This window comes from Dasypus novemcinctus, chromosome 10, assembly GCF_030445035.2.
Source record: "Dasypus novemcinctus isolate mDasNov1 chromosome 10, mDasNov1.1.hap2, whole genome shotgun sequence".
Taxonomy (NCBI): domain Eukaryota; kingdom Metazoa; phylum Chordata; class Mammalia; order Cingulata; family Dasypodidae; genus Dasypus; species Dasypus novemcinctus.
This window is the reverse complement of record NC_080682.1, coordinates 56,625,193-56,640,922: the sequence shown is the minus strand read 5'-3', so window position 1 is coordinate 56,640,922 and position 15,730 is coordinate 56,625,193. Positions and strand designations below refer to the sequence as shown.

Sequence of the window (15,730 nt, the reverse complement as noted above, 5' to 3'; positions counted from 1 at the left end):
AGTCACAGATAAACTGTCAAGTGCTGTAATGGTGATCACAGATTGGTTGCCCTTTCTGGAGTCCCCACCATGAGACAACTATGTCCTAGTGATACTACAATGAGTTAATGAATAATCTTATGCTAATCTAAAACTTTCAAGGAAGCAATCAAAGTTTGAGTCCATGCATTTAAACCTGCCTTATACTAGGAGTCTAATCTTTCAATGAGCTGTGAAAATCAATATTCTCACCTTCTATCTTAGCAAAATCCCTTTATCTCCCAACTCTAAAATAAGCTTCCAAAGTAGATCTTCCTTCTTGATAGAAACTGACTGGAATAAAATTCAATGAAAGTCATTAATTAGGACTCCATTGATTCAGAATTTTTACTAAGCCAAGAATCAGGTAGGGATCAAAGTTTTCTATTGTTACACTTCTTAAGGACAGGAAAGGATTCTAAGTAAAATTAAGGTATGACTTTGGGAATGCTAAGCCCTCAGTTTCATTATCTGTGAAAAAGGGATTCGTTCTTCATAGGATTGTTGTGGCAATTAAATGATATAAGGTGTGGCTTGTAGTAAGTTCTGGCTGTTAGCTATGATGATGATGGTTGTGGTTGTGGTGATGATGGTGATAGTGGTGGTGGTGATGGTGGTGGTGGTGATGGTGATTGTCATAGCGGTGGTGATAGTGATGGTGGTGATGGCAGTGATGGGGGTGATCTTGGCTGTCATAGCAGTGATAAGAGTGGTGGTGATGGTCATGTTGGTGATGGTGGAGGTGGGAGTTGTAGTGGTGATAGGAGTGGTGATGATGGTGGAGATGGTGGCGACGGCAGTGGTGGTGATGACTAATAATTACAGAACCAAGAATGTTTAAATTTTGCTCAGTACATAGAAGGCATGTAGTGAATGAATGAGAAGAACAATTTTCAGACAACCCCAAGAGTATTTATTAGCCACCATTTAGATACCAACCATAGATATGACCAGCACAAATCATGAGTTAATGTTCATTAATGCCGATTTCTTAAAATCTTCTAGTAGATGTGTAGCAAACCACTTTGTATGAAGTGAGAAAGTGATGAATATATAAGAATTTTAGTAACTATATGTACTTGAAAGGAATACAGTTAAATATCTTTTAAACAATATACATAAGACATAGACTCTCTCCCTATGACACTTGTCTTCTCCCATTTAGCCTGCCTACATGAAGTCACACACCATTAAATCAGATTTCATCTTCAAGAATCCACATTTCTACATTAGTTACCATTCAATTGTAGGATTTTTATCTGATTTGTGCACACTTTTACCTTCCAGAGACTAGTGTAAAACCCATTTTGGAACTGAAATGGATATATCTAGAACCTAGAGACACCTTGTCCCCTTGGCATTTCCAGGGTGCAGCAACCCCACCGGCTACTTTATTTACCATAATTGAGACTCAGTAATCCTAAAGGTTCAGTCATTTATCTTGAAGATAGTTTCCCAAGTTACTGATTTATTTAGACTTCACCAATAATTATTTCATGAGAGCTTTTTCACAACTGCTCTTGGTATGTGTACAATTCACACTATGAGTGTGAACTAAGAATGGATTTCTTTTTGGGTTAAAGTTTAACTGGATTGACGCTTTTTCTTTACTATGCTAAATTGCTCCTTTTCTGAGAAGTAGCACTGTGAAGGAACTGAATATTGTCTCTTTAAAAAAGTCCATGGCCTTCTGCTGTATTTATAACCTTGCATTCCATGATTCAGTCTTGTGTCTTCCAGCCTCACTCCATACCCTTCTGCTCACATTTGGTTTAGATTTGACTTTTGGCTTGTTCAAGTGGAACACATTTATTACTCGTCAGAAATCATCATGCCCCAATATTTTAGCAAAAAGAAAAACAACCAAAAAAACACCCTAATCTGCCAGAGTGAGCTGTGTTCTGGCTCCAAGGGGCCTTCCTAAGGCAGTCACCCCAGAGATGATACTGCTGGTTGCTTTTGTCTAGAAATTGTCAAGGTACTTAAGTGCTTCCTCCTATTAGCTCACGGGATTCCTGAGAAAACCATCTAAAGTGTGGAGGGAGGACAAGGCACAATGGCTGTTCATGCAGTTCTATAACGCTTACTGACAGAGCTCTTGACATAGTCTAGGCACTGAGAGCTGAGGATGTCCTGTTGCCTAAGACAGATATGTCCCTGTCCTTGTGGAGCTTAAAGGGTATTGGGTCATTGAGATCCCACTATGAGGCAGGCACCCTAGTAAAGTCTTGAAGCAAACCGTGAGAAAGGTTTTATTAACCCCATTTTGTGGATGAGATAACTGAAACTCCTAGAGGTTAAGTGATCTGAGTAGGGTCATCTGGCTGATAAGGGGGAGAGCCAGTGCTCAGACCTGGGCTTTCTCAGTCCAAGGCTGCTGATCATATTCTGGATTCTTTCCAAACAATGGGATTCATGTTGACTGATATCAATTTAAGTTCTTTTTTCCAGTTTCCCACATCCCATGGCTTGGTTTAGAAAGGTCTCTGTCACAACACACAACAAATATTGTAAAAACTAAAATGCATAACTTTCAGGAGTTTAACGTTAGAGATGTTCAAAGGACAGCAAGGGAGTGTGTGATGCTTCGGCCCTGACTCAACAAGTAACCACATTGATTATTAGAAATGAGTCATTTGTGGCATGGGGGCAAACAACATCAGTCCCTCACTAAACTATCGGGAAGCAGGTAGGCAAACTATTCCCCCTGGGAGAATGATCCTAATTACAATCCCTAGAATTTGCATGCAAAGAACTCTCATACCTGTTTTTAGTAATGCAGAAAGGACCAGGGTTCTAAAGGGTCTAGTTGAGTGGTTTTACATTTAAAAAAAAAAGATTAAAATCCTTTGCAAATCTTGAAATCTCACACTGTACTGTAGTATATAAAACAGAAACAAGTGGAACTTTGGAGATGGTTGGGATGGGAGCAGGGGCGGTGGAGGCAAAGCCCACTCTGACCTTTATGTCAGTCTGTGAAGGACCTCCTGGGAACCTGAAGTTTCATGAAACACAATAAGAGAAATATTGTTTCTAATTAATATCTACCCCACCAGAAAAAGAAAGATGAAATCCCTGGAGGTAACTTGAGGTGCCCAAGGCACTCCTAGTCATATCTCTTGTCCATGGAAGCCCCCAGGGTTGGTTTATCAGTGGTTAGCCAGTTGTTTGAGGAAAATGTCCTATTGGTCATAATGGCAAGGCCAACTCTTTCCTGCTACTGGCAGCACCTTCCAAAGTGCCTGCTCTTTGGGTGGGGATCCAAGGGCACTGTCTTCATTTCACACTGGCAACCCCTCGAGTCCTGGAATGTCAGCCACCAGGTGGTCCAGATGGTGGGTTTCAGCCTCAAACACCCTTGAGAAGAATGCAAAAGGGCTCCCCACTTAAAAGATCAAGTTCAAACTCCCAGGCAGAGCTTACAGCCTGCTCTGCCTACCTCTTTTGTGTACTGTTTTGCCGTTGCCCTTCCAACCTCTTCATCTGATCTAATGCTCTAGTCATTCTAAACTGCACTCTGTTCTCTGAACAATCCATGCTCTTTGACTTTTCCATGCACACACTCAATTTTGCTATTATTAGTAATAGAAAACACCTGCATAGTGCTTTCTATATACAGTGCTTTTGATTCATTTGATGGCCATAAGAATTCTATGTAACAGATACTATTATTACCCCGTTTTATACATGAGGAAATTGAGGCACAGGGAGATCTTGTTCAAGGTCTTACAACTAGTAAGCATCCTTGCCATGTTTGGTCCAGGCATTCTGGCTACTGAATTCTTGCTATTCATTACTACAGAGGATTGCCTCTGAATGCCTTGTCCCTGCAGTATCATCTGAAGAATTCCTACTCCTCCTTTGAGACCTGTGAAACTCCCTGGCATTTCCAGGAAAGGTTATGATTCCTTTCTCTAAGTCTATGGCATTCTACACACACATATTTTGCAGCACATACCACACCATGTGACAGGCTGTTCATGAGTCTGATTCCTGACCTGAGTCTGAGGCCCCTGAACAAAGGTCCAGGGATTGAGTATCTTGATACTTTTGGGCACTCAGTACTTCCTTGGCAAATGGATGGATGGGCAGAGGCCAGGGTGCATTTTTCTCCCAACTTTCCATTTCTCTCAACAGGTAACAAAAATTTCCCCAGAAATTCTAGCATGGTCTTCTCAGGGTCATGTCCCAGCCACAGATAATCATTACCATTTTCTGTGTGTACCAGGCAAGAAGTCCATTCAGCTTTACTTTCAACAGTTCACCTTAAAAATAAATAGTGGGGAGCAGAGGTGGCTCAAGTGATTAGGTGCCTCCCTCCCACATGGGAGGCTCTGGGTTTGGTTCCCGGTGCCTGCTATAAAGAAAACAAGCAGACAGCAAGCGTGGGGAGAAATAAATAAATCTTTTAAAAAATACTGCTTTTGATTTCCAAATATTAAATCATAGTACCTGCTAGATGTATATGTAATTATAAAGTGAAATATGAGTTTTCAAACTCAACATGGCTCCTCTGAAGACTATGACAATCACCTCCGCTCTTTGAGATTTGTTGGATGGGATAGTTGAAGGTAAGGAGATAGACAGGAGTATGAAGGGGAGAAAGCAAGAATGGATGCATGTGTAGATGGATGAAAGGATGGGTAACAAGTACAATAAGTGGATAATGGATGGATAGACTATATACCTAGATATGCGACTGGCAGGCTGTGGGTTTATGAAGAGATAATTTATAAAAAAGATGTTTGGAAGGATGGATGAGAAAATGTACGGGAGGATGATGGATGGATATGGTTGGGTGGATGGATAAATGAAAGATGTGCAGTTGTGTAAATGGATGGAAGAAAAATGGTGAATAAATATCTGAGTAGTTGAAAGAATGTGGAAAAGATGTGTGAGTGGATAATGAATGGATGGGAGGATGGACAGATGTGTGTGCACGGAGCTTACATAAGGAAAGATGGGTGGATGGGTAGGCTGGAGGATAAACTCATGGGTTGGTGGAGCCAACTTTTCAGCCCCATGGTTGGCCATCACTAGCTTTCCCTGAGCAAAAATCCACCTGAGTGACGGGCCCTTCGCTGCTCTTCCAGGGGAAGCAGATGTGCGCTCCCTCCCTCCCCAGGGCTATCACAACCCCCTGCTCCCCTCCCCTTGGGAGGGAAGCACCATCACCCAGTGCAGCACCTCTTCCAGGATATTCTGCTGCCTGTGAACCCCAGAATCATTACCCAGAAGGTTCAGAGAGAAACTTCGCAGAGAGGAGAGGCCTGAGGTTGAACCTATCGCGCAAAGTTTTAGGACGCAGTCATCCTCGGTCCTTGGGCCGCCATCACCTGACCAGGAAAAGAAAGCCGAAGGGTCCCGGCGGCGGGGACACTCGGACTGAAGAGAACCCCGCGGCCCACCCGGTGCCCGCAGAGGCAGCCCTGATGTACAGCCCCCCCTAGGAAACGGGGCGGGGATGAAGGGGCCAGCGCCGAGGAGGGCTGGTACGTCTTTAAACCTCTGCTTAGTCACAGCCCCCTCGCTTGGGTGTGTCCTTCGCTCGCTCCCTCCCTCTTAGGTCACTCAACCCTCTGAATAAAAACTGCAGCCAACTTCCGAGGCGGCCTCATTGCCCATCCGGACCCCCAGCCTCGGACAGGTTCCGTCCGCCCTCCTTGCCCCGTCCTCCGCCGGCCCCAGCCTCGCGCGCCGGGACCCTGCAGCTCCCCTCGCCTGCGCTCGCGGTTCGCTCGGACACCATGGACACCTTCTGGTGGCGCGCAGCCTGGGGACTGTTCCTTTTGCAGCTGAGCCTGGCACAGATCGGTGAGTGCCCGCTGAAGCGGGGGCAGCGGGAGGGGGAGCCAGGAGTGCCCGGCACCGACCCTGAGTTGGCCCTGGGGGACCGGACTTGGATTTGGTTAAGGAAAGCAGGGCTGGAATGTGCGCTAAGCTGTTGGCGCGTTTACTCGTGGGAAGCACCGTTTTGTTGAAAGGAAAGAGAAAGAGAGCAGAAAGTTTGCTGGGCAGGCTGCCTGCGCGCAGTTTTGGGTGAGGTCGCTAGAAGCCGAAGCACATGGCAGAAATTAACTGTACTCCTGGAAGTGCGCGGCTGGTGTCTGGGCTAAGGTCTTCTGTGCCCAAGGGCGCTGGGAGCCCGGGCTGAGCTGTGTGTGGCCTGCCAGGGCAAGAACTGGGACTGGGGTAGGGGCTGGAGGAGGGGCTGGCATAGGGGCTGGGGTGGGAGCTGGGACTGGGTCCGGGTTAGAGGCCCGCAACAGGCAGAGACTGAAACAAGGGTGGGCCAGGGTCTAAGGCAGGAGGAGCAGGGGTTTTGGTAAGGTGGTCACATTTGCACAGGAGAGCGCTGGTGGCAGGGAGCTTTCCAGAAAGGAGCCCTAGATCCCTGCAGCTCCCTGCTGTGTCAGGGCTCTAAAGATCTTACAGTCAGCTTTAGTCACTGTGGACTCCAGAGCTTTTGGGAACTTGTAAGGGCTCAGCCCCCAGGTCCCAGAGCTCCCAGAAGTGCCCGCCTGGGGCTGGGGAAGTGAGTAGCGGAGAGAAAGCCTGGGTGAGCTGTTAAATGCTTGCAGCCTCCTGTTTCTGCTAGTTAGTTTGGGGAACTCTAAACAGGGAATATGAACCTTAACAGGGCGGAGTGGAGTTAGAGCACTAGGGTGGAATCAGAGACTCTGGCGCTGGGGCTGCCAGTGCCCTGGCCAGGCAGGAGTTGTGCGTTTCAGTGGCCGAGGAAGGGAGGGGTTGTGAGTGTGAAGTGTTCTCGCCGGCCTGAACTCCAAGGACTCCCTTTCTTTGTCTATATATGTGCAGATACATGGTTGATTTGCTTATCGCTTGAAAAATTAATTTTTCTTTTAAGGAGTGCCAGCTGGGTCATTATGGCAGCTCAGCCAATGGTTAATTCTACTTGGCAAATATTTATTAAACCCAGTTCTTGAGGTTCCAAGAAAGTAAAAGACAAAAGACACAGTCCTTCCGTGGTACTTTAGACTGAGGAGAGGTGGTGATCCAGGATTTTGAGTCCTGAAACAACAACAACAACAACAACAACAACAATAATAAAACAGCTTAGCCACCTTTACTGGAAGCTTTGGCTGTCCCAGGCACTGTGCTAAGTCATTCACATGCATGATTGCATTTCACCCTCACAATGACCCAATGGGAAGAGTCCAGTTTTAGGCCCACTTTGCAGGAGGGAAACTGAGGCTCAGAAATGTTAGGTGATGTGTCGGTGTTCACAACAGCCAGAAGGAGTGGAGTTGGATTTGAACCCAGGTCCGCTGAGTTCCAAAACCTGTGCTTTGTTGGAAAATGTTAGATTGTGTGAGATGGACAAACTCAGAAAGTATTGTAGGAAGACGCTTCTGAAGGGAACTGGAGGTCCCATGGGCCCTTGAAAGGCAGGAATGCTCAGGGTAGGAGAGGAGAGAGACTCGACCTGGGCAGAGACCTGGGCCTGGCTTCAGAGATGCGACACTGCGGAGGTCCCATGGCCTCGAGGGGAGTTTACCTTCGGGTTACCTGCTGGGGAAGTCTTGTGCTTTGTCTCGGAGGATTCTGACTCCTGACTCTTCCAGTCTCGTCTCCCTGACTTATCTAAAGGGTCCCACCTCCAAATGTCCAGGCACCACCCTGGCCCTAGAGATTCTCCCAGAGACCAGCAGCACACGTGGGTCCCTTTGGGCTGCGTCATTCGGAGGAAGCACAATGAAGTTCCAGTAGCAATAACTGCGTCGACCTTGGCTTTCATGTGCTCGTAAAGTTGTTTGGAAGGAATGGAGACTGAGAAAGGAGACGTGATTTCACGGGGGCCCGTGGCTGGGCAGCCGAGGGGGCAGGAGGCAGAGGAGTGGGGAAGGAAGGGCACTGCCGTTGGCCCACTCTGGGGAGTGGCGGGTTTTGGGAGACAATGAGGAAACTTGGGAAGGGGCAAGGCTTTGGGAAGGAGTGACGCGTCCATCTTTGAACTGGAAAGCAAGAAGAGGAGAAATGGCCAAATGCAATTCAGCAACAGTGGACACAAAAGCTCGGAGTTGGAGAGCAGGTGGTTGAACTAGGTATCCTGTGTGGGAGGAAGAACGTTGCCTTGGGTGAGGGGCAGGCAGGGGGAGCCTTGTGAAGGCGTCCCTTCCTTACCCCTGTGGGCTTGAGGTCTTGCTAGGGAATTGTGCCCCTTGTGTTGAGAAAGAGGGGTGCATCTGGAGCCCGGGGGGGGGGGGGGACAGGGGCCGCAGCCCCCTTTCTGCTTCCATTGAGTCTTGGTGACTCCTCCTCTTGCTGGGCGTTAGGGCTTCATCTGTCTTTTCCCAGGCGAAGAAACAAGGAGCAAATCTCCATCACGCTGAGGTTAGCATTAAATAAATCAGTTATTCCCCAGGTACACATTGGACATCTACTCCCACAAAGGCCCAGAACCAAGAGCGTTTGAAGCTGGCAGCCAGTAGGAAAAGGTTCCATTTTCTTCCAAATTGTCCCATGCAGGAGGGGATACTGGACAGCCTAAAATTCTTAGTTCATGACAGATCCCCTTCCATTCATTTAAGAAATATTTCCTGACTCATAGTGATGGACTCAGAGTCAGGGAGTCCAAGGATCCTTGAGAAAAATCCCTTCTTTCTACTGAGGAGGAAGCAGGCCCAGAAAGAGAGGGAGGAGGGACATCCCCACTCTCAGCTGGGGCCAGAGCCCCCCTCTCCTGAGGAGGGGTCTCTGAAATACCCTTATGGAGGAGAAGGACCATAATGCGCTCCCTCTCCCTGCTGTGCAGTGGGTGGGGAGGGCGTGGTCTGGTGTAACAATATTCTTTTCATGTCTTATTTGTCTTAAGCACTCAGTACAGTTTTGTGTTTTGTTTGGGTTTACTGTCAGGTTGATGATATGTATTTCTTACCATAAAGCAGAGTTGATATTGGAGGAAGATTCTCTGTGTTTTCCTGGGGCTTCCAGTCCCTTCTGGAATATCACCAGATCCCTGGGGGTTAGAAGTACCCTATTTTGAAAAGCCTGGCACTGTCCCAGCACTGTGTGCAAAGCAGGGTCCTAAGTCCCCAGGAGATGGGATGTAAGCATCTACTGAGCACCAAGCGTAGATCCAGGTGTCAAGCCAAGCAGTTAGCGAAGGTTACCTTACACAAGCCTGGCCCTGCACAGTTAGTGCTCTCCTCACTCCATTCTGTAGATGAAGACATGGAGGAGCAGGGAGATGGCATCACGTGCCCAAGGCCACCCAGCTAGGAAGTGGTGGAGCTGGGATGCCCAGCATGCCTGCTGGACTCCAGGACCTGAGCCCCTTCAGTGCATTACTCTGCCACGAGTAGCCGAGTGTGGTTCTCCCCTGCACCCAGCGAGAGGGGAAACCTGGCATGAATGGCTCCTCTCACCCCCTCTGGCTGCCCTGCCCAGTCCTGCCCTGCCCTGCCCTGCCTCCAGGCTTTGCTGCAGCTGTCAGAGATGCCAGCCTAGTTAGTTATGACTAAAGCAAGACAATTCCCTTATCAGAGTCCAGCTGCCCTTCTAGCCGTGCTGCCATTGTCAGGCTTGGACACCAGGGAGAGGCTGGGCCTTGTCTGAGAGACAAATTAGGACAATGACCTCTGCCCGAAAATAGAGAAATAGGTCCCACGCAGAGCCTCTCCAGTCGGCGCAGCAAACGTTTCGGAGACACTGACCTGGAAAGCCCCCTCAGCACGTGTTCATGGGGAACACTAAGTGTATAGGGGAGTGTGTGCCACCCCCGGGGAAAAGTCTGGAAGGTCAGAACAGTGCAGATGTGGTTCTCTGCAGAAGTCAACTGAACTGAGACACAATGAAACACAATGCACAGCTCTAGGTGACACGTGGTCCCCCAGAAGAGGTTTCAGATCAGCCTGTGGTGGCAGGTGGGTCCAGGCCAGGGTCCCTTGATGGAGAATTGCTGGTGGGAGGGCGGCTCTGGCTCCTCCCCCGCTCCTGGCTGGGGCTGGGACGGCCGTTGTGTTTCCCCAGCACCTCCGTTTTCGTTGACTCCACCCGGGCCATGAAAGGGAAGTGGCTCTTGTGAAAGAACGAGCCAGAGCAGATGGCAGATGGTGCCGGCAACGGGTAATTTTCAAAGGGGATCTTTTTTGCCTCAGAGAGAAATTCTGGGGATTTGCACAGTGAGAAACCAACCGATGACTCAATTTCCTTTGTGCCCTGCTTGAATGGGAAGGATGCAAATGCTCTTTAGAATTACCAGGATTGCTGGTACCTTCTGCCTTACAGTTGAACCCCACTTTTCACTCGCATGGCACTCTTGAAATTTTTCTTTAATGTGCAACCTCCAACAAGGTAACTCCAGCCCGATTCGTCAAAGTAATGGAAGAGGTGCCTTCTACCGTTTGTGGTCCTGCAGCCTGAGCATGGTGATTGTGGAGTATGAATTTTCTGAGACAATTAGCATTTCAGATATTCAATTACTCTCCCAACAGCTGCAAAGTATATATTTTGACAAAATGTTTATATATTTTTTTCTGCAAATAAATGCCTAGCTTCATGTGATTGGAAGTCCAAAGTTTTGGAAGGCTTTTTACAGAAATAAATCCACACCTTTACAACTCTTGAATTGTCTAGTGTCAAAGTAAACAAATGCTTGGTTCAGAAAATGTGTACTCTAGAGGGAAACGTTTCCCATTTCTCTTCTCTCCCTTTTCGATCACCCCAGCATGTAATGTAGTAGAAAAAGCCACACATTTGATCCTTGCTTGCCAAAGCAGGACACACACAAGTTGTGGATGTGCTTGTGAGTATATATGCACCTGAATTCATGTGTCTGCACATGTTGTGGGTTTTGTTGATCAATCACCAGGCATTTATAATGTGTCTTCTGTAGGCCCCACATTGTGTTGCGTTCTACAGGAGAACTGAAAGTATGAGATGTGGGCCGTACACTAAAGCTCATGTTTCCACATTATAATACAAGACAATTGAGAGATGGCTGGGTCAGAGTAGATGATAAGGCCAGTAAAATTGCAGAGTGAGGCAAAGCAAGGAGGACTGGAGCAATCAACGAAAGCGTCAGGGAGGAGGTGGCAGTACGTGCAAGCTAAGACTTGAATTCACCGGTGAATAAGAGGGAATAAGAAAAGGGTGTGTGTATTTATGTGAGCCGCTATTTTTTACTTACTTTTTGATAAGTTGATTACCTAGACAATTTATTCAGCAAAATTTATGTGCTGCCTGTTCAGTGCAGCAAGTAGTTAGGTACTGGAAATTCAAGTTTTCAGGAAGATACAGTCCTTGCTCCTGAGCCACCCGCCGTCTAGGATAAGGTTTCTTCATCTCAGCACGATGGATGTTTTGAGCTGGATAATTCTTTGTTGGGGTGGGGGAGGGGCTTGCCCTGGGCTTTGTAGGACGTTTAGCAGCACCCCTGGTTTCTGCACACTAGATTCCAGTAGCAAACCCTCCTCCGGGGTTGTGACAATCCAAAGGCCTCCAGATGTTCCCTGGAGGGCAAAAATGCCCCCAGTTGAGAATCCCTGGTCTAGTAGGAGGGTGGCCATCCCAGGAACCTCTTCTCTGACACTGTAGGGTTGCTTCCCATACGTTGTTCTCAGCAGACGGCATTAAGCTTCATGTAACATCGTAAAACCGTGCAGGGCTGCCTTCTTTTGTTTCGAGTTGTAGTGCCAAGGCGTGCTAATGACTTTCACACCCCTCAGCGGGAGAAAAAACTGCTTTAAACGGTGCCTTCTCTTATCTGTCTTTTTTTTTTTTTAGATTTTATGTGTTTATTTTTTTAAAGATACATAGATCATACAACATGTTACGTTAAAAAATATAAGAGGATCCACGGTGGGAGACTTCTGACTTAGGGGTCACATCTCATTTCGTTTTGTGGTTGCAGCTTCTCATGTTGGCCTATAGTAGTTACCAGTAAGGGTTGAAATGGAAAAAAATATCTAGAATATAGAAATGCCAGAATAATGGTATAAGGGAAACATGTGAAGAGTATGTCTAAGATGCATATACCTTGATGTGTATATGATAACAATGGCCTTGGTTGGGGCGGACCTGAGGAGGGTGCCTGGCCAGTCAACTGCCCACTGCAGGCCTGACACTGATCTGCCCACAGCTGTCTATTTGTGGCTTTGGTGGTTGCTGGCTATGGCTGGGGATGTTTGTCTAAGGGCTGAAAAAGGATGATAATGCCAACCCCCAAATGTCAGCCTCAAAATAAAATACTCCCTGGCAGTGGCCCACTTGGAGGTGTCATTATTTTGGAGATACTGACCTGAGGTTGGAATCCTTGGGTGAGAGGCCCGTGCCCCTCTGTCGCCCCATGCCTGCCACTGGTAGGGTGGTGACAGCCGGGGGGAAAGCAGAAGTGTGTCACAGATGACTCTTGCCTTTTCCGTGGGGCTCTTTGGCTAATTACCAAGCTGCCATCCAGTCCAGCCCTTCTGCATCCCCTTCAGGGGAAAGTCTCCAGGGTAGCCTGACGTCAGACTGGGGGCTCCGCTGGCAGTCGTGGACTGTGCTTTCTTTCTGCAGAGCTCACTTGCAAAGTCTGCAATTGCCTACAACTGAGGCAGGTCTTGCTTGCCCCTGGATCTTTTGTCCCGTGAGATTCAGAGATGAAGGGTCAGTCACAGAATGAGGGAATGGTATGCAGGGGTCGGGGAGAACCTCACCGCACGAGCCAGATCTCCCCAAGTTCAGGATTTCATGGCAAGTTGTCCTTAACTGCAGGTGTGGGCAGACAGGCCGCGGCATTGCTGCCTCAGATTCCCGGTGAGCATGGAGCGGCTGAGTCATCCAAGGAGGGGATTTGCAAGACTCCTGCCCCCAAATCTTCCCAGAGTCTTCAGGTTTTTTGAGAATCAAGGTTAATCGCAACACTCTAGGGGGGACAGAGATTATTTCTATAGGACAGTAATTGTGAGCATTTGCTGTGGGGTCATTGCAAGTCCCCTTTGGAGGTGCCAGAAAGTTCATCTTTCTTCCCTACAACCTTTCTTGGGAGGTAGAGCTCTCATACCTTTTGTGTTTGCTTCTTTGGCTCTTGTTACATGTTTTTGACATCAACTGTTAGCAAAAAATAGCAAGCATTCTATAGTGCCAAGGATGTGCCAGCTTTTGTTCTAATCATTTCCTATATATTTAGTCATTTAATCCATACACCAAATTTATGAAGGAGTTGCTATTATATCCTATTCCCTCTTTGATATTTAGGCACAGAGAATTTAAGCAACTGGCCCAAGTCCCCACTGCTGGTAAGTGAAGGAACTGGGACCCAAACCCAGGGAATCGGCTTCAGAGTTCATGCTCCCGATCACTATGTTACAGCTCTGACCTTGGTATATTAAGATGCTGGGGAGCCCCAGACACCTGAATGTGTATACTCTGTAGTACTCTGGTTGTTTTCATTATCTTCATTTGGGAATTTGGTTGTGGGTAGGGTAGGGTCATAAAGTCCACAGAGCTATTTTTGCCTTCCTTTTTTTTTTTTTTTTTTTGAGGTTACCAGGGCCGGTATTGAACCTGGGACCTCAAATGTGGGAAGCTGGCACTCAACCACTGAGCTACACCAGCTCCCTGCCTTCTTTTTTTTAATACCATTTATCCGCTTAAACTGTACAGAGTTTCTATGTGGGTTGGTGGAAAAGTTTTGGTAATGGATAGTACTGCAGTGTCACAATATTGTGAATGTAATTAATAGCTCTGAGTTATATATCTGAATGTGGTTAAAAGGGGAAATCTTAGGTTATGTGTTACTAGAACAAAAATTTTCAAAAATATTGTATTGTACAACACTGTGGACCCTAAGTTAAACCATTGTCAATAGTTAATAGTACAATTATAAAAATGTTATTTCATGAATTATAACGAATGTAGCACCAACGTGTTAATAATAGGTTGGTTTATGGGAACTCTATATTGTATGCATTATTTTTCTATAAACAACAACAAAAAACTGTATCCTAGAAGGGAGCTGGAATTGTAAAAATTAAGGAGAAAGAAGTTGTAACTAAAACTTCTTTCCAGTCATATTCTGAGCAGCTCATTCATTCCAACCCTTCAATAGAAGCTCTGCTCTCCTCTGTGTAATGGGAAGTTGGAGAGGGGGTAGGTATGAAAAGGATGGTGAAATGAGTGGTTTTTTTCATTATTCCTTCATTATTTATCTCCTGGATGAAAGATAAAGTTCTGTGACTGGTAGTTCTCCATTTATCGAGGACTTTGGCTTGTGGCACATGAGCCAAACAAATAGCAGCAAAATGTTTGCCCTTAGCTTGGTTCCCTGGAACCTTCTCTTTACCAGTCGGAATTGATGAGGGAGGGAGGGAGCTCTGAGAGAGGAGACCATCAGGAGTAGGGCTACCCTCATCCAGGGTACAGGGAATTTAGCAAAATCCAGAAGCATGTTGCAGCCCTTCTTCCCAGTCCCAACCCCAACCAGATGTCCTGACCTCTGCCCCAAGAGGTGACTGTCTTATCAAGGGAGCAATTTCTTCTGGGTGTCCTTGGCTGAAAAACAAGTCACCCAAAGAAGAGAGGAGGCAAAACCCCTTGGGGACATCTCAGTTGGCACAGGAAGGGACTCAGACGTTTAGCCTTAGGGTAAGACGCATCAGATTTCCCATCTGATTTAGTTTCATACATCCCTTTGCACTTAGTGTCAGTCTGCAATGCCTTCTAGAAGGGCTCACATATGTTATGGAACTAAGCAGCATCTTTTTCTACTCTGCCTATCAAAGAGAACCCACTGAGATATCACAATGATGATAGTAAAGCCTCTCCACATTGTTTGCAATTATGCAAATTAAGATGTCAAGAAGAAATCAGAAATTGGCAATTTGATAAAGCCAGTTCTCAGTTTACTGCCTGAGAAGGTTGGTTCTGCCCAGGTCCCTAGCTCCAGTATTCGTGTACTCCAAAAATATTAAATGAGTATCTATTATATACCAATCACAAGTGTTACCATCGCTGAGCATTTTTGGACAAAAAGCAGAAGTCCAAGGGGGTTGAGCTACATTTTACAGCCTACAGGAGGCCAGGTGATGGCACCAAGTCAACCCTGCCACTCAGTGAGATGTAGGTTCCATAATCCCCTGCTAGGGGAAGACAAGTGTTTAGGTAACCCCAAAGAGTGCTGGCCATGCAGGTGCAGATGGAGATGAGAGTTTGGAGTAAGAAGTTGAGTTGCCATTTAAATCTCCTGTCTTAGTCCATCCTCTGTGGTGGGACTAATTGTTTTCATTATATCAGCCTTAGAGGTCAGGTACATCCCTGCAGATTTCCCTAAGTGGCTTTTACTTTCCCCCTAAAGTTTATTAGTTGTTTCCATGGATAATTCGTAAAAACCCCACAAACATATCCCCATTTAAAAAGAAAAGGAGGAAGTTCAAGGGATGCTTCTTAGTTGTGTTTAAGTCATGGGTTCTTTCTCCAGTGGGCATATGAGCTCCTTAGGGAAAATCCCATGCCTTATGTACATTTTAATACCCACTACAGCCCCCAGTTCTCAGCTCCCAGTGCCCCAAGTTTAGTGCTCAATAAATACTTAGATGGCTGGCTAAATAAATGGAATTTTTAGACTTGATGAGCAAGGCCACCTTCACCATTACCTTTTGTCATTTTTATAGGGTCTGGCTAATACATTTTCATCCTTTTTTGTCTTTCTGGTCTATAGAAGCCTAATTGTTTTCTAGTGCTTCCTGTAGAGATCCTCAAACCTCCT

The 15,730-nt window shown here is 46.6% G+C and overlaps 1 protein-coding gene across 8 annotated transcripts in view; it reads left to right on the top strand.

The window, feature by feature from the left end:
• The first annotated feature begins 5,590 nt into the window (after positions 1 to 5,590).
• The window catches only part of CD44 (CD44 molecule (IN blood group)), a 98,902-nt gene continuing 88,762 nt past the window's right edge, over positions 5,591 to 15,730 (top strand). For 3 of the 8 annotated variants that reach the window (XM_004446844.5, XM_004446843.5, XM_004446842.5), the window contains exon 1: positions 5,594 to 5,832. In XM_004446844.5, coding sequence (XP_004446901.2) covers positions 5,766 to 5,832 — 67 coding nt within the window. In that variant the 5' untranslated portion in view covers positions 5,594 to 5,765. Of the gene's footprint in view, positions 5,833 to 15,730 lie in introns of all 8 variants that reach the window. The other 5 variants (XM_023586476.3, XM_058305577.2, XM_023586473.3 and 2 more) reach the window with 4 other exon arrangements.